Raw genomic sequence first — 18,016 nt, forward strand, 5'->3', positions numbered from 1 at the left:
CCTTTTTGTCTCTCTTTATCTTGCTTAAAAAAAAGAAAGAAAGAAACTTCATGCAGTTAAATAAAATTGGAAGTGAATATCTCCACAAGTAATTGTAAATTTTTTTAAACTTATTTTTTTCACTTGAGATATAAGTCTTAGAGTCTCTCCATGATGCATATGCTACCTATTAACTTTTTTTTTTTTTTTTTTTTTTTTTTTTTTTTACAGAGACTGAGAGCCAGAGAGAGGGATAGACAGGGACAGACAGACAGGAACACAGAGAGATGAGAAGCATCAATCATTAGTTATTCATTGCAACACCTTAGTTGTTCATTGATTGCTTTCTCATATGTGCCTTGACCACAGGCCTTCAGCAGACCGAGTAACCCCTTGCTCGAGCCAGCAACCTTGGGTCCACACTGGTGAGCTTTGCTCAAACCATATGAGCCTGTGCTCAAGCTGGCGACCTCGGGGTCTCGAACCTGGGTCCTCCGCATCCCAGTCCGACTCTCTGTCTACTGTGCCACTGCCTGGTCAGGCTGTTTGTTACCTGTTACATTTCTGAAATGGCTTTTATTAGAATTCCATTGCGAGAATGTACTATTGATTATCCTTATCAATTGTGCTGAAGTCTTAATACTTTTAAACAACTTTTTTTTTTTCTCTTATGGCACATTTTTTAACAGCGTGGTCCTCAGATGCCTTTGATCTTCCTCTATGTGGTTGACACTTGTATGGAAGATGAAGATTTGCAAGCCCTGAAGGAATCTATGCAGATGTCATTAAGTCTTTTACCACCTACAGCTTTGGTTGGACTTATAACTTTCGGGAGAATGGTTCAGGTTCACGAACTTGGATGTGAGGGCATTTCAAAAAGCTATGTCTTCAGAGGAACAAAAGATCTGTCTGCTAAACAATTGCAGGTAAACAACAACCTATTTATGAGCATCACTGTACATATGTCTAAAAAAGCTTTTGGATATAAGTTTTTAGAAAATATTTTTATTATACTTGACTAATATAATTGTATTATAACGAAGGCTTTACATTTAATGTTGGCATCAGTTTTCTTTCATTTACCTTAATTTTTTACCATACAGAAGGAAATATTTTACTTTTAATGGTATTTAAAGTTTTTTTTAAATATTTTTATTTTTTATTGTTTTTTGTATTTTTCTGAAGCTGGAAACGGGGAGGCAGTCAGACAGACTCCCGCATGCGCCCGACCGGGATCCACCCGGCATGCCCACCAGGGGGCAATGCTCTGCCCATCCGGGGCATCACTCTGTTGCGACCAGAGCCACTCTAGCGCCTGATGCAGAGGCCATGGAGCCATCCCCAGTGCCCGGGTCATCTTTGCTCCAATGGAACCTTGGCTGCAGGAGGGGAAGAGAGAGACAGAGAGGAAGGAGAGGGGGAGGGGTAGAGAAGCAGATGGGCGTTTCTCCTGTGTGCCCTGGCTGGGAATTGAACCCGGGACTTCTGCACGCCAGGCCGATGCTCTACCACTGAGCCAACCGGCCAGGGCCTAAAATATTTTTATTTGTTAATTTTAGAGAGAGGGAGAGAAATATCACTTTGTAGTTCCACTTACTTATACATTCATTGGTTGATTCTTGTATGTGCCCTGACTGGGGATTGAACCTGCAACCTTGGAATATTGGGACAGTGCTCCAACTGACCCTAGCTACAAGGTCAGGGCATTAATAGTATCTTTAAAATTTAGTGTGTAACTGAAATATTTTGCTAGAGATTTGAAGGTCTTAAATAAGAGTCATTCTGAAGACTGGGAGAAAGCAACTGTAAAATATTAGCTTTTGTTTTCTTGATATCTGACTTAAGAACTAAACATTTTTGTTTTTCAAAGGGAGATATTTTAAGGCTGAAGAGGTTTAATATAAGAAATATGGGTGCATATTTTTTTCATACATTAGGACAACATTTTATCTTTGGGGTAAATGAAGTTTTATCCAAGGCGGGGGAATTATGTGTAGCATACTCTATCACTTGCAATAGTTTTCAAAAATTTTTATTCTGCTCAGACATTTTGATAGACCATAGGAGAGTATTGGGAGATGGTTGGAAGGGTAGGATTTATCATCTGAGTATTCAAAAACTTTCTAGGAGGTTCTGATACAACTCCCAGTTGAGAACAGTGACCCTAGAGCAGGGGTCCCCAAACTTTTTACACAGGGGGCCAGTTCACTGTCCCTCAGACCGTTGGAGGGCCGGACTATAAAAAAAACTATAAACAAATCCCTATGCATACTGCACATATCTTATTTTAAAGTAAAAAACAAACAAACACAGGAACAAATACAATATTTAAAATAAAGAACAAGTAAATTTAAATCAACAAACTGACCAGTATTTAAATGGGAACTATGGACCTGCTTTTGGCTAATGAGATGGTCAATGTGCTCCTCTCACTGACCACCAATGAAAGAGGTGCCCCTTCCGGAAGTGCGGCGGGGGCCAGATAAATGGCCTCAGGGGGCCGCATGTGGCCCGCGGGCCGTAGTTTGGGGACCCCTGCCCTAGAGGATGATAGATAAGCCTGGCATAAAGTAGACAGACATGAAATCACACTTGGGAGGCATACAGGTAGTCCAAAATTTAAAAAAGAAAAGATTTTGACTTATTTTGAGCGTGGCTGACTGGGATAGTGGTGCTACAGTTAATTGAGATAGAAAATACTGGAGGAATTCAATTCACAGGTTTGGATGGGGAGGATAGTGAATAAGATAGTGAATGTGTAGTGAATATGATTTAAGGAAGTGGAGACAATTAGAGTCTGTGTTCTTTCATAAGGTTTGTTATGAAGGTAAGGAAGGTGATAGATAGTATGGGGATTTTAGAGAGAACTGAGTTAAAGAGGTTTTATTTAGGAGGGACACTTGAATGTGATTATACATAGAAGGGAAAGGGACTAAAAATGACAGCAAGAGAAGAGGAGAGCGAGGTTTCAGAAAACAGGTTAGGAATTCCTTCAGGAGCAAAGGAAGCAGAGTACCTTCCTTCACAAGAGAAAGGCATAACCTCTTTATACCTTAGTTTTTCCAAGTGCAAAAGGGCGATAAGAGTATTTACCTTATAGGATGGTCATGAGAATTATATGGATCATGCCTTTCTGTGCTTGCTATTATTGTTATTTAAAAATTTTTAATTTATTAAAAGTGGCTTAATATTAGTTCTGATTATAAAGTACATTTTACTTAAATTATATACATCTACCTTTTTGCAACAGGCAATGAATGCCTGTAGACTATAAAGTTTTATTTTCTTTGCTAAAATGTTTTTATCTTCTATCTTCAACTATCTGTTTGAAAAGAGTCTGGTGTTTACTCTCCAAATAGTGCTGGGTTCAAATCTTAAATTCTTCCAAGTTGTATGCTCTTGGGTTGATCTCTTTGCTTTTTTTTTTTTGTAACAGAGAGAGGAACAGATAGGGGCAGACAGACAGGAAGGGAGAGAGATGAGAAGCATCAGTTCTTTGTTGCGGCACCTTAGTTGTTCATTGATGGCTTTTCCATATGTGCCTTGACAGGGAGGGTGAGGCACAGCAGACTGAGTGACTCCTTGCTCAAGCCAGTGACCTTGGGCTCAAGCTGGTGAGCCTTGCTCAAACAAGATGAGCTCGTGCTTGGGGTTTCGAACCTGGATCCTCTGTGTCCCAGTCTGATGCTCTATCCACTGTGCCACCGCCTGGTCAGGCTCTTTGCTTGTTTTCTTATCCTGTATGGAAAGATATAAGCAATACTTACTTTGCAAGGTTATTATTGGTAGTAAATGAAATAATTTGAGAACACTCAGTATAATGTAAACTATTAAAGGATTTTATAGCAAAACCTGGATTACTATCTTGCTTTGTCATTTGTGGAACCTTAGGCAAGTTATTTAGCCTTTTTTTTTATTTTTATTTAGCCTTTTTGAGTGTCAGTTGTAAAGAAGGGACTAAGAAATCTACTTTGTTATTGCTTTGTGAGGAAATAGTATACTGCATATAATGTTTAGAATATAACACATTTTCAATAAAAAGTTGCTGTTCCTGATAGCAGTATAGGAAATACTGCAGGATTAGCTTAATATTTTTTTCCTGACAGATCTTTAAAAATTCAAATTTTCTGTTATATACTTTTACTTCATGACTAAGCATTTCTAGATTCAATAAAACTCTAGTAAAATTACATTATTTTTATATATTTAGAGAGGAATTGGATACACTTCTAGAATTCAAAACAAAACTAGCAGTTTGGATAGACGTTAAGTCAGAAAATTAACAAGTATAGATCACAAAATAAGTCTACCTTATCCCCCTTCATATGATGCCATGTAATTCTGCATAACACTTATTACAATTGCTGTTTTACACTTAATGATTTGACTTGACTAACCACTGTGTCTCTTCCACTAGATTTTAATTTCTGTAATGTCAGGAACTGTATTTTTTTTTTGACCATTAGATGCCAGGCACAGAAAGGGGATGAATGGATACAAGTTAAGAAATATAGTCAGTCAAGTTACACAGTAACTATTTATTAGACTATTTATTAGAAATAAAATATTTCTCAGCTAATATCCTTCTTCTTTGCTCACATATCACCTTGTACTTTGCTCTCTTCTGGTGTTTGTTTTACTGTGTTAGTCTTGCCAACTAGACCTTTTGCTTTCTGAGGAAAGATACTTTGTTCATTTTTGTGTTCCAAATACCTATCACAGCACCTTGCACATGGTAAATAGTTGATGCATCTTTGTCGAGGAGTAGTGAAATGGATATCACAGAAATAATCTCTTTATAGGAAATGCTGGGGCTCTCTAAAGTTCCCGTTACTCAAGCAACGCGTGGACCTCAGGTACAGCAGCCACCGCCTTCCAACAGGTAATACTTAAATATGGCAAAGAGAATTTGGCAATTGATGCAGCTATTTTAAGCATCCCATACCCTTTATCTGAACATAGACATTCAATAATACTACAGTGTTAAATATTTTTAGTATAATTTTTATTTTTTTATTTTTATTTTTTTTTTTTTGTATTTTTCTGAAGCTGGAAACAGGGAGAGACAGTCAGACAGACTCCTGCATGCGCCCGACCGGGATCCACCCGGCACGCCCACCCGGTGTGCCCATAGACTTCTCCTATGTTGCTCTGCCCCTCTGGGGCGTCGCTCTGCCGCGACCAGAGCCACTCTAGGGCCTGGGGCAGCGGCCAAGGAGCCATCCCCAGCGCCCGGGCCATCTTTGCTCCAATGGAGCCTTGGCTGCGGGAGGGGAAGAGAGAGACAGAGAGGAAGGAGGGGGGGTGGAGAAGCAAATGGGTGCTTCTCCTATGTGCCCTGGCCGGGAATCAAACCCGGGTCCCCCGCACGCCAGGCCGATGCTCTACCGCTGAGCCAACCGGCCAGGGCCTTAATTTTTTTTTTTAGATTTTATTTATTTATTTTAGAGAGGATGGGGGGCGAGGAGCAGGAAGTACCAACTCCCATGTGTGCCTTGACCCGACAAGCCCAGGGTTTCGAACTAGCAACCTCAGCATTCTAGGTTGATGCTTTATCCACAGCACTACCACAGCATTATTATACTTTTTATTTTATTTTATTTTTTTGTGGTAGAAACAGAATCAGAGAGAGGGACAGATAGGAACAGACAGACAGGAAGGGAGAGAGATGAGAAGCATCAATTCTTCATTACAGCTCCTTAGTTGTTCAGTTATTGCCTTCTCATATGTGCCTTGACCCGGAGGGCTACAGCAGACTAAGTAAGTGACCCCTTGCTCGAGCCAGTGACCTTGGGCTCAAGCTGGTGATCCTTACTCAAACCAGATAAGCCCACACTCAAGCTGGCGACCTCAGGGTCTCAAACCTGGGTCCTGCATCCCAGTCCGATGCTCTATCCACTGCACCACTGCCTGGTCAGGCTCATTAGTATACTTTAAAGAGTTAAGACAGAATCATATCATTAAGATGGTTGGTTTCTCGTGGTTATAATGTAAGGAGCCACTTTATGTGGTTTTTGTTTTTATTTCTTGAGTGAGAGAGAGAGGGACAGATAGGAAGGGAGAGAGATGAGAAGCATTCTTTGTTGTGGCACCTTAGTTGTTCATTGATTGTTTTCTCTTTTTTTTTTTTTTTTTTGTATTTTTCTGAAGTTGGAAACGGGGAGGCAGTCAGACAGACTCCTGCATGCGCCCTACCGGGATCCACCTGGCATGCCCACCAGGGGGCGATGCTCTGCCCATCTGGGGCATTGCTCTGTTGCAACCAGAGCCATTCTAGCGCCTGAGGCAGAGGCCATAGAGCCACCCCCAGCGCCTGGACCAACTTTGCTCCAATGGAGCCTTGGCTGCGGGAGGGGAAGAGAGAGAGAGAGAAGAGAGGGGGAGGGGTGGAGAAGCAGATGGGCGCTTCTCCTGTGTGCCCTGGCCGGGTATCCAACCCGGGACTCCTGCATGCCAGGCCGATGCTCTACCACTGAGCCAACTGGCCAGGGCCTGATTGTTTTCTCATATGTGCCTTGATGGGGGGGTGCTCCAACTGAGCCAGTGACCCCTTGCTCAAGCCAGTAACCTTGGGCTCAAGCTAGCAACCATGGAGTTATGTCTGATCCTACACTCAAGCTGTCAATCCCGCTCTCACGCCAGATGAGCCTGCGCTCAAGCCCGTGACCTTGGGGTCCTCAGCGTTCCATATTGACACTCTGTTCACTGTGCCACCACCTGGTTAGACAGGAGTTACTTTAGTTTTGATGTATTTCTGATTTTCTGTTATTAGGTTCAGAGGAACTTAATTATTGTGGTTGAAGGAAGGCAAGCAAAAAATAGGACCTCAAAAACTTTTCAGCCTGACCAGGCGGTGGCGCAGTGGATAGAGCGTCAAACTGGGATGCAGAGGACCCAAGTTCGAGACCCCGAGGTCGCCAGCTTGAGCGTGGGCTCATCTGGATTGAGCAAAAGCTCACCAGCTTGGACCCAAGGTCGCTGGCTCGAGCAAGGGGTTACTCAGTCTGCTGAAGGCCTGTGGTCAAGGCACATATGAGAAAGCAATCAATGAACAACTAAGGTGTTGCAATGCGCAATGAAAAACTAATGATTGATGCTTCTCATCTCTCCGTTCCTGTCTGTCCCTGTCTCTATCTCTGACTCTCTCTCTCTAAAAAAAAAAACTTTTCAAATTTGAGGTGATATTACTAAAATTGAATTGATATATCTTATAATTATTTCAATAACTTCAAAACTTACCAGAGTGGTAAACAAAAGATGCAGTCCTGAAGTAATACTTGGCTTGACTGTTTCTTTGATAGCAGTTGTACTCAAAGTGTGGTTCCTAGGCCAGTAGTCTCAGCATTACTTGGGAACTTATTTGAAATGCAGATTCCTAGGTTCCACCTCAGACCTCTGGAACCAGCAATCTGTGTTAATACAAACCCTCAGACCGATTCTGATGTACAAAGAAGTTCTGAGAACCATTGGTCTACTGTGTATTCAAATTATTTTTCTTTGTTTTTAAGAAAATGTATAGTTTATTTCTTAAACTTTCACTCACAAATAAATGACTTTTCATTTAATTTTGTTTTGCAGATTTTTGCAACCAGTACAGAAAATAGACATGAATCTTACAGATCTTCTGGGAGAACTGCAGCGAGACCCGTGGCCCGTACCACAGGGAAAGAGGCCTTTGCGGTCCTCGGGGGTGGCACTCTCCATAGCTGTAGGACTGCTTGAGGTAGCGGCAGTGGCTTCATTTTGGAATGTAAATGTGCAATGATATGTACAAGGTAGTGCTGAGTGAAAAACATGAGGTCTTGAAGAGCAAGGGTGTGATTTTATTTAAAGTTTGATCTGAAATGTATCCTTTTGTATATAGAGAGGCTTCTGGAAGGATGTTCGCTCAAATGTTAGTGGTAGGATAAGGCCAATTTTACTTTTAAATAGAATTTGAAAATATTACACTACACAAATGTTAAACATTATAATTAGGAAAGAGTTATTAAATTTTTTTTAAAATTTGAAATGCTATCAAATTTACAGAAAAGTTGCAGAGAACTTTTTCCCCCTGAATTATTTGAGATTAAGTTGCTGACATGATGTTTCTGACCCCTTGAATACTTTGGTTGCATTTTCTATAAACCAGGACATTCTCCTATATAATCATAGTACTATTAAAACCAGAATATTAACACTGATGATACATTACTACCATGTAATTCTCAGACCTCATCCAAGTTTTACTGATTATTCCAATAATTTCTTTTATTAAAAGGATTTAGTTCAGAGTCATACATTCAGTGAGATATGTCTCTTTAGTGTCCTTCAGTTTGGAACAGTTCCTTAGCTTTTCCTTGACTTCCGTGACTTGGACCACTTTGGAAGATTCAGGCCAGTTTTCCATAGATTGGCTCTCAGTTTAGGTTTGTCTTGATGTACCCTCAGTTAGATTCTGGTCTTGCTGTTATCACAGAAATAATGCTTTGTTTTCCTCACATCCTATCAAGTGGCACCTGGTTTTTATTTGTCACATTACTCATTAAGGTTGGATGTCCTAGGTTACTCCACTGTAAAATTATTCTTATTTCCCCTCTCTTTGTAATTAGCAAACATTAGTTGGTGATGATCTTTGGAACCATGCAAATATTCCCTTATTCACTTAACTTTCAATTTATTTATTTATTTGTGTCACTATGGACTCATGGTTTCCTATTTTATACAGTGAGTTGTAATCTATTACTATCATTATTGTCTTAACTTTCTACATTGACATAATTCTAAACATGGAAAAATTATGAGAAATGTTCAAAGATTAATTGAGCTTTTACCCAGATTCCTCAGATGCTAATATTTTAGTACATTTGCTTTATCTTTCTTTCAGTATTTATATACATCAATCTCTCTATATGTATCATATCTATTTATGTCAGACACATATAAATTTTAGAAAACCATTTGAAAGTCAGTTACAAACATGCTTCTTTACTTCTAAATACTTCAGTTTGTATTTCTTAATTACAGAAACAGTTTTTTGCACAACTGCAATTCAGTTAACAAAATCAGGAAATTAACACTGATATAATACAATTTTCTAATCTGTAAACTTTATTCATATTTCACCAGTACCTCCAATAATACCCTTTATAGCAAAAGAAAATCCTGGATTGTGGATTACATTCAGTTGTTATGTCTCCTTAGTGTCCTTTAATCTGTAATAGTTGCTCAGTTTTTTGTGTGTTTCATGACACTGACATTTTTCAAGAGTACAGACTAGTTATTTTGCAGACTTTAAGTCCAGATTCGGTTTATCTGATCTCGTCTCATGAGCAGATTTAGGTTATCCATTTTTCCAGGAATGTTGCAGAATTGATCTGCATTCTGCTTAGTGCAGCACATCTGGGAGCTGCTGTTGTTGATTAGTTTATTACTATGATGTTAGTTAGATCACTTGGGTAAGGTGCTTTATGCCAGGTTTTATTTTAAAATTAGGAAGGCACTGTTATTTAGAAGAGGATTTAAAACCTCTCTTCAAACAAACACCTTGTTTTTATTTTATTTTTTATGATTTTAATTTGTGTTTACATAGATTCAAGTATCCCACTGAATATATCTCCCCCCACCCCAAACACCTTGTTTTTAAATTTCATTTTAAACATTTGATTATTTTACTTCTTGGAAAATCTGTGATATCCTGTTTTCTATAATGAGTATGTCACAGTTCATTATCAGAAATGTATATTCATATGTTTTCCTTTAAACTCTTTTGACAAGTTACTTTTATCTGATAGTGTACTTTCCCCAACACTGGTGCCCGTATCATGATGTTCATTGGTGGTCCAGCCACTCAGGGGCCAGGAATGGTGGTTGGAGATGAATTGAAGACACCTATAAGATCATGGCATGACATTGAAAAAGACAATGCCAAATATGTTAAAAAGGGAACTAAGGTAATTTTGGTTTTTAAGCTTTTTTGCCTTGGAAATATTCATTTAATAAAAAAGGAGTAATATAAAATACAAATATTGTATGATAAATCTAATATTGTGAAGTCTAATACTGTAACTGCTATTTATAATTTGAGAAATAGTCTCTTTCTTGATAACTTACATTATAATTTTCCTGGTTTTAAATGTTTAAAAATTTAATAGTATGCACCAATAGGTATCTCTTTAAAGATTATTCCTGAGAGAAACCCTGTGAGCCTTTCATGTTAAAGAATGTCTTTTCCTTCAGGAAAAATTTCTCACATTTTTTTACTTTTTCATTTTCCAGCAGCTGTACTTTAGATATGTTTATTTTTCATAGCTTGAATAGTATTATCTTTTTTTTTGTAAGTTGTTTTCTGTTCATGTAGCGCGAGCACAGTTTCACTAAGGTTGATATTTTATTCCCTTGTATTGCTGTTGCTTTAATGTCCCCCACCCCTTTTAATAAAATTCTCTAGAGTTTACAATTTCAATGTAGTTGTGCTATTTTATATTTCTTTTTGGTAGTGATTATTTATCATATATTTTTAAGTGTAATTAATAACAAATAATTGTCACTGTAAATGGATGCTTTTTTTCCTGCCACCTAATTTCCCTTTTGAGCTTGGGACTTTTCTGTGAGCTTCAAAAAATGTTTTAGATTTGTTTACCTTACTGCTTTCATTGTTATCTTTTTTGATGTTTTTATTACTTGAGTGTGGATTTAGCCAGGAAAAAGATTTCTTTGTTTTTCTTCTACCATGTTTATGTAAAGAACAAATTGTTCAGTATGCCTTTTTTCAACTTTCGTGTAATTTAGGACTTTACAGTAGTCCTCCCTTATTTGTGGTTTCGCATTCTGTGCTTTCAGTTACCCGTGATCAGCTTCAGTTCGAATATTAACTGGAAAATTCCAGAAATAAACCGTTCATAAGTTTTAAATTGCACACTATTCTGAGTAATGTGATGAAATCTCATGCTGTTCCACCCTGAACGTGAATCATCTCTTAACCCAGCACATCCACAGTGTAGATGCTACCTGCTCGTTAGTCACTTAGTAGCCATTTTGGTCATGGTATCCTCTTTCTTGTGTTCCACTTTTACTTACTCATGGCCTCAATGTGCGAGAGTAATGATGGTAGCAATTTGGATATGCCAAAGAGAATCAGTCAAGTAAAAAGATATGTATGCATAGGAAAAAACATAGTTCATATAGGATTCGGCACTATCCATGGTTTCAGGCGTCCCCTGGGGATCTTGGAACATATCCTCATGGATAAGGGGAGACCACTGTATTAAGAAAGAATGGCTTTTACAGAAGAATATGACAGTTACAGACTTATAGAAGCTACTGTATTATTTGAGACATTATAGAAAATTATAAAAAATCACATTAAAATTATGAATTATTTTTTTTTAGTATTCTTAGATCATTTTAATCTATTAATGGCAAAAAGAATTATAGGATGATTAGTTTATACATTAACTTTATTTGATTAAAAAATCTTTTGTAGCATTTTGAAGCATTGGCTAATCGAGCTGCTACGACTGGTCATGTTATTGATATCTATGCATGCGCATTAGATCAGACAGGTCTCCTGGAGATGAAATGCTGTCCCAACCTGACTGGGTATGTATTTGAATTTTACAATTTCTGGAGTTACAAACTAATAATACAATAGCTGTTAACAGGTTTTGGTTTTTTTTAAATTTTTTTTTAATTTTTTTTTAAAATTTTGTGACAGCAGCAGAGAGAGACAGAGAGGGGACAGATAGGGACAGACAGACAGGAAGGGAGAGAGAGATGAGGAGCATCAATTCTTCATTGCGGCACCTTAGTTGTTCATTGATTGCTTTCTCATATGTGCCTTGACCGTGGGGCTACAGCAGAGCGAGTTACCCCTTGCTCAAACCAGAGACCTTGGGCTCAAGCTTGTGAGCCTTGCTCAAACCAGATGACCCTGCGCTCAAGCTGGAGACCTTGGGGTTTCAAACCTGGGTCCTCCGTGTCCCAGTTCGACGCTCTATCCACTGTGCCATCACCTGGTCAGACGGTTAACAGGTTTTGATACTTTTACTATAAACTTTTCCTAAAATATAGTTATAAAGGCACAGTTCTGTTTGAAAAGCTCTTCTTGATATCCTGCAGTCATTGTATTATCAACCTTTTTGATCAACCTGTGATGGTGCAGTGGATAGAACGTCGACCTAGAATGCTGAGGTCACTGGTTTGAAACCCTGGGCTTGCCTGGTCAAGGCACATATGAGAAGGAAAAAGTATGAGTTGATGCTTCTACTCCTCCCCCACTGCCTTGTTCTCTCTCTCTCTCTCTCTTTCTCTCTCTCTCTCCTTTCTTTAGAAATCAATAAGTAAAATAGTTTATTTTTTTAAAGAGATATAATTCATCCATTTAAATACCCAATTAAGTGTATAATTTAATTTAATACTTAAAATTTTTTTTTACAATGACAGAGTCAGAGAGAGGGATAGACAGGGACAGACAGAAACAAAGAGAGATTAGAAGCATCAATCAGTTTTTTTGTTGCAGCACTTTAGTTGTTCATTGATTGCTTTCTCATATGTGCCTTGATCTTGGGGCTACAGCAGACGAGTGACCCCTTGCTCAAGCCAGCAACCTTGGGTCCAAGCTGGTGAGCTTTGCTCAAACCAAATGAGCCCGCACTCAAGCTGGCAAGCTCAGGTTCTCAAACCTGAGTCTTCCACATCCTAGTCCGACTATCCACTGTGCCACCGCTTGGTCAGGCTAAAAAATTTTTTTACTATATTCCTAGGTGTAATAACCACTACCATAATTTAATTTTAGAACATTTGCATTACCCCAGAGAGAAACTCTGTTCCCATTGGCAGTCATTCCCCATTCTTTATTTCTTCCCTTACTTCTCCCCTCTCAGCCTAGACAACCACTAATCTTTTCTGTCTCTAAGGATTTGCCTATTTATTTTATTATTATTATTTTTAATTTTTTTATTTTTCTAAAGTAAGAAATAGGGAGGCAGAGAGACAGACTCCTGCATGCACCTGACCGGGATCCATCAGGCATGCCCACCAGAGGGTGATGCTCTGCCCATCTGGGACATTGCTTCATGTCAATCAGAGCCATTCTAGTGCCTGAGGCAGAGGCCATGGAACCATCCATAGCATCTGGACCAACTTTGCTCCAGTGGAGCCTTGACTGTGGGAGGGGAAGAGAGAGACAGAGAGAAAAGAGAGGGGGAGGGGTGGAGAAGCAGATGGTCGCTTCTCCTGTGTGCCCTGGCTGGGACTCAAACCCCGGACTTCCACAAGCAAGGTCGATGCTCTACCAGTGAGCCAACCAGCTAGGGCTTATTTTTTATTTTAACAATCTAAAAAAAAAAGATTGATTTTAGAGAGACAGAGAGAGGAAGGGAGAGAGAGAGAGAGAGAGAGAGAAGTATTCATTTGTTGTTTCATTTAGTTGTGCATTCATTGGTTGTTATCCGTCTGTATTCTGTTCAAGGATTGAACCTGCAAATTTGACATTTCCAGACAATGCTCTAACCAACTGAGCTAACTGGCCAGGGTTTGATTTACTTATTCTTTTTTTTTTTTTTCTTTTTACAGAGACAGAGAGAGAGTCAGAGAGAGGGATAGATAGGGACAGACAGACAGGAACGGAGAGAAATGAGAAGCATCAATCATCAGTTTTTTGTTGCGACACCTTAGTTGTTCATTGATTGCTTTCTCATATGTGCCTTGACCGCGGGCCTTTAGCAGACCAATAACCCCTTGCTCGAGCCAGTGACCTTGGGTCCAAGCTGGTGAGCTTTTTTTTTGCTCAAGCCAGATGAGTTGGCGACCTTGGGGTCTCAAACCTGGGTCCTCCGCATCCCAGTCCGACGCTCTATCCACTGTGCCACCGCCTGGTCAGGCAGATTTACCTATTCTTGATCTTAGTGGGAAACCATGTCATCTTTCACCATTAAGTATGATGTTAGCTGTGGATTTTGTAAATGCCTGTATTAGATTGAGAACTTTCCCATCCATTTCTAGTTTGTTGAATTTTTTTTCAGGAAAGGGTGTTGGATTTTGTTAAATGCCTTTTCTGCATCTATTGAGATGGTCACATGATTTTTGTTCTTTGTTCTATTAATAGGATGTATTACAGTATTTTTGTTGTTGTTGTTTTTGTTTGGTATGTTAAACCAGCCTTGAGTTCCTGGATGAATCTGACCTGTGAATAATTCTTTCTATTTATTGCCAGATTTGATTTGTTAGTATTTTGTTGAGGATTTTTGCATCTGATTTCATATGGGATCTTGGCTTTTCTTGTGATGTCTTTGTTGTTGGTATCAGAGTAATACTGGTATCATAGAATGAGTCAGGAAGTATTTATTTTCCATTCACAGGCAGTCATTATGTATTTTGGGGATAATTTAATTAGCCTTTAAAAAACTTAATTAGGTATGCCAACTTATTTCTCAGGTTTATTAATTGAATTAATTTATTTAATAAATATTAATGAAAACCTGTGTGTCAAACTGTTTAAGGTACTGGAGATACAGCAATAAACCAAACATGAAAATTGGCCCTCATGGAACTTATCTTCTGTTGCAGGACTGTTCATTGTCATTTTTTATTGGACATATTCTCAGCATTGTCCCATTGAAATGTGGCAAATGTGACTGAGAAATTAAGTTTTTAATTTACATTTCAATTTTAAATACACATGTGGGATGTACTGCGCTAGAGAGAGCAGATGAAACAAATAGTATGTCGTCAGGTGATGATAAATGTTCAGGAGAAAAATAAGTCAGGAAATGAGGATAGCGGTTTGCAGTTCTAAGGAGGGAGAAAAGGGATGACCTCATTAAAAGTGAGGATTTAGCAAAGATTTAAGGAAGTAAGAAAGTGAGCCAGGTGCATATATGAAAGAAGAGTGTTCCAAGCAGAGGGAATAGCAAGAGCAAAGTTGAGAACAAATCTGGGGTGTTTGAGAGATAGCAAGGCAGCCAAAGGGGGGGACAGATCGTGACGATTTTTTGACTATTAGGCTTTGGACTTCAGTGAGATGGGAACTCATTGCATAGTTTTTAGCAGAGAGTAATGTGATCCAACTTAATCTTTTAAAAGGATCATCTGACTTAGGTTGACTTCAATAAGAGTATACCATTCCCCTAATGATGTCATTTCAATTGGCATTGTTTCATTACAATGTTGGTGAGGAAAAAAATTGATTCCTGGCTTGGCCACTCTGTGTGAAGTTTGCACGTTTTCTCCATGTTTTCATGGGTTTTCTCCAGGGACTCTGATGTCCTCCCATGTCCTAACAATGTATAGTGAGGTGAGCTGGCATATCTACAATGACCTGTCTGAGTGAGTGTGTGTGTATGTGAGTGTAGGCTGTGATGGGAGGGCATCCTGCTCAGTGTGGGTGCCAGCCTATACCTCAAGCTGCTGGGACTTAAGCTTTGGGCTATATCAATGCTGAACTGGAATAAGCAGGTTGGAAAAGAATTATCTTCTTAGTTTTTATTAATCTTCCTTAAATATAGGTATAGCTCACATTTATTTTACTGTTTAACATTAAAAGTGTTTTGAGTATTTGTTTAGAAGTTTGGTGATGTTTTTGTGGCTAGAAATATGCCATAAGAACTTAACTTGTATTTATATCAATGCGCTTATATGGTAAAATTGGTTTTGTTACACATCATTTTGCTTAAAGTTGTAGTTTTTAAGAACCTTTTGACATTATATTCCTGTAGGGATACAGTAATACCAAGTGATAGCATTACAGGTGGTAAGAGTGGTTGGATTTTGGATATATTTATTTATTTATTTTCATGCAGCATTTTTATTTTATATATATATATATATATTTTTTTTTTTTTTACAGAGACAGAGAGAGAGTTAGAGAGAGGGACAGGGATAGATAGGGACAGACAGGTATGGAGAAAGATGGGAAGCATCAATCATTAGTTTTTTGTTGCAACACCTTAGTTGTTCATTGATTGCTTTTCATATGTGCCTTGACTGAGGGGCTACAGCAGACAGAGTAACCCCTTGCTCGAGCCAGCTCACAAGATCTGGTGAGCTTTGCTCAAACCAGATGAGCCCGCACTAAAGCTGGCGATCTTGTAGTCTCGAACCTGGGTCCTCTGCATCCCAGTCTGACACTCTATCCACTGTGCCACTGCCTGGTCAGGCTAGTTTTTGGATATATTCAGAAGGCAGAGGATTTACTGATATATTGAATTTGGGGTTTGAGAAAAACAAATAAGTTTACTCAAAGGATTGAGTTGCCCTTTATTGAAATGGGTAAGACTGTAGGAGAAGAGTATTTAAGGAAAAGATTGGTTTAAGGTGCCAGTAGATATCTATGAGGAGATGCCAGGTAGGCAGTTGGACGTTATATCCAACATAGAAAGCAGGAGTCAGGTTTGGGCTGAACGTATAAATATGGGAGTTGTCAGAATATTAGTGGTTTTTAAAGCAATAAAAATGGTTGAGTGTTGTAAGAGTGTTCTAAGAAATGTAAAGGTCACTGGTATTCCTAAGAGCAGTAAAAGTTGATTTAGAGTAAACTAAAAAAGAGAACAGGCAGAGGAGATTGGAGGCCGCTGAAATAGACCAGAACTTCCCAAACTCTCACATGTACAGATCAGCTGGGTATCTTGTTAAAATACAGATTTTGGGTTAGTAGGCATAGGATGGGTCTTGAAATTCTAGTTTTCAAACAAGATCCTTGTGATGCTAATGTTGCTAGACCAAGGGCCACAATGAGTAGTAAGGGTATAGAAAGGTTTGCTGTAAAAGGAAGCAGATAAGTGGGGTGGTGTAAGTTGTTATTAATCTAGGATTCATTATCACATTTAGAGATAACACAGAACATAGATGACATGTTTGTGAAAGAAAATTTGAAAGAATCTACAAAGTGTAGACAGATTGTTAGAATAATATGTTAAATTTTCAAGACTTCTAGGTCAAGGTCAGTATACAAAATTTAACTATAGTATTTTTTTTTTCCAGAGAATCAGAGAGAGGGATAGATAGGGACAGACAGATAGGAACGGAGAGAGATGAGAAGCATCAATCATCAGTCTTTCGCCGCGACACCCTAGTTGTTCATTGATTGCTTTCCCATATGTGCCCCGACCGCGGGCCTTCAGTAGACTGAGCAACCCCCTGCTCGAGCCAGAGACCTCGAGTCTAAGCTGCTGAGCTTTTGCTTGAATCAGATGAGCCTGCGCTCAAACTGGCAACCTTGGGGTCTCAAACCTGTGTCTTCAGCATCCCAGTCCGACGCTGTATCCACTGCGCCACCGCCTGGTCAGGCACTATAGTATATTTTAATATACCAGTGACAAACAGAAAATAAAAATTTAAAAGATACCATCTATAATGGCATCTGAGATAACATAGATCAAAACTTTAACTTTATCAAAAATAAAATCACTATTAATTATAGCATATCAGTTTTGTTCTTTTGCCTATTTCAATTTTTTATTGTGCCTGACTGATGGTGCCACAGTGGGTAGAGTGTTGACCTGAGATCATGGTTCAAAACCCTGAGATTCCTGGCCGGTTGGCTCAGCGGTAGAGCGTCGGCCTGGCGTGCGGGGGACCTAGGTTCGATTCCCGGCCAGGGCACATAGGAGAAGCGCCCATTTGCTTCTCCACCCCCCTCCTCCTTCCTCTCTGTCTCTCTCTTCCCCTCCCGCAGCTGAGGCTCCATTGGAGCAAAGATGGCCCAGGCGCTGGGGGTGGCTCCTTGGCCTCTGCCCCAGGCGCTAGAGTGGCTCTGGTCGCGGCAGAGCGACTCCCCGGAGGGGCAGAGCATCGCCCCCTGGTGGGCAGAGCGTCGCCCCTGGTGGGCGTGCCGGGTGGATCCCGGTCGGGCGCATGTGGGAGTCTGTCTGACTGTCTCTCCCCATTTCTAGCTTCAGAAAAATACAAACAAACAAACAAACAAACAAAAAACATGAGATTGCTGGCTTGAGAGTGGGCTCATCTGGCTTGGGCATAAGCTCGACAGCTTGAGTGCAGGATCATCAGCATGGTCCCCAAGGTTGCTGGCTTGAAGCTCAATGTCAATAGCTTGAGCCCA

The 18,016-nt window shown here is 39.5% G+C and overlaps 1 protein-coding gene across 5 annotated transcripts in view; it reads left to right on the plus strand.

The window, feature by feature from the left end:
• Positions 1-18,016, plus strand: part of SEC23A (SEC23 homolog A, COPII coat complex component) — an 89,752-nt gene that overhangs the window by 13,788 nt on the left and 57,948 nt on the right. For all 5 annotated transcript variants that reach the window (XM_066388362.1, XM_066388358.1, XM_066388360.1 and 2 more), the window contains 5 exons: positions 669-905; positions 4,782-4,861; positions 7,558-7,702; positions 9,753-9,911; positions 11,444-11,559. In XM_066388362.1, the coding sequence (XP_066244459.1) occupies positions 669-905; positions 4,782-4,861; positions 7,558-7,702; positions 9,753-9,911; positions 11,444-11,559 (737 nt within the window). The remainder of the gene's footprint in view (positions 1-668; positions 906-4,781; positions 4,862-7,557; positions 7,703-9,752; positions 9,912-11,443; positions 11,560-18,016) is intronic.

Source organism: Saccopteryx leptura, chromosome 6 (genome assembly GCF_036850995.1).
Source record: "Saccopteryx leptura isolate mSacLep1 chromosome 6, mSacLep1_pri_phased_curated, whole genome shotgun sequence".
Taxonomy (NCBI): Eukaryota; Metazoa; Chordata; class Mammalia; order Chiroptera; family Emballonuridae; genus Saccopteryx; species Saccopteryx leptura.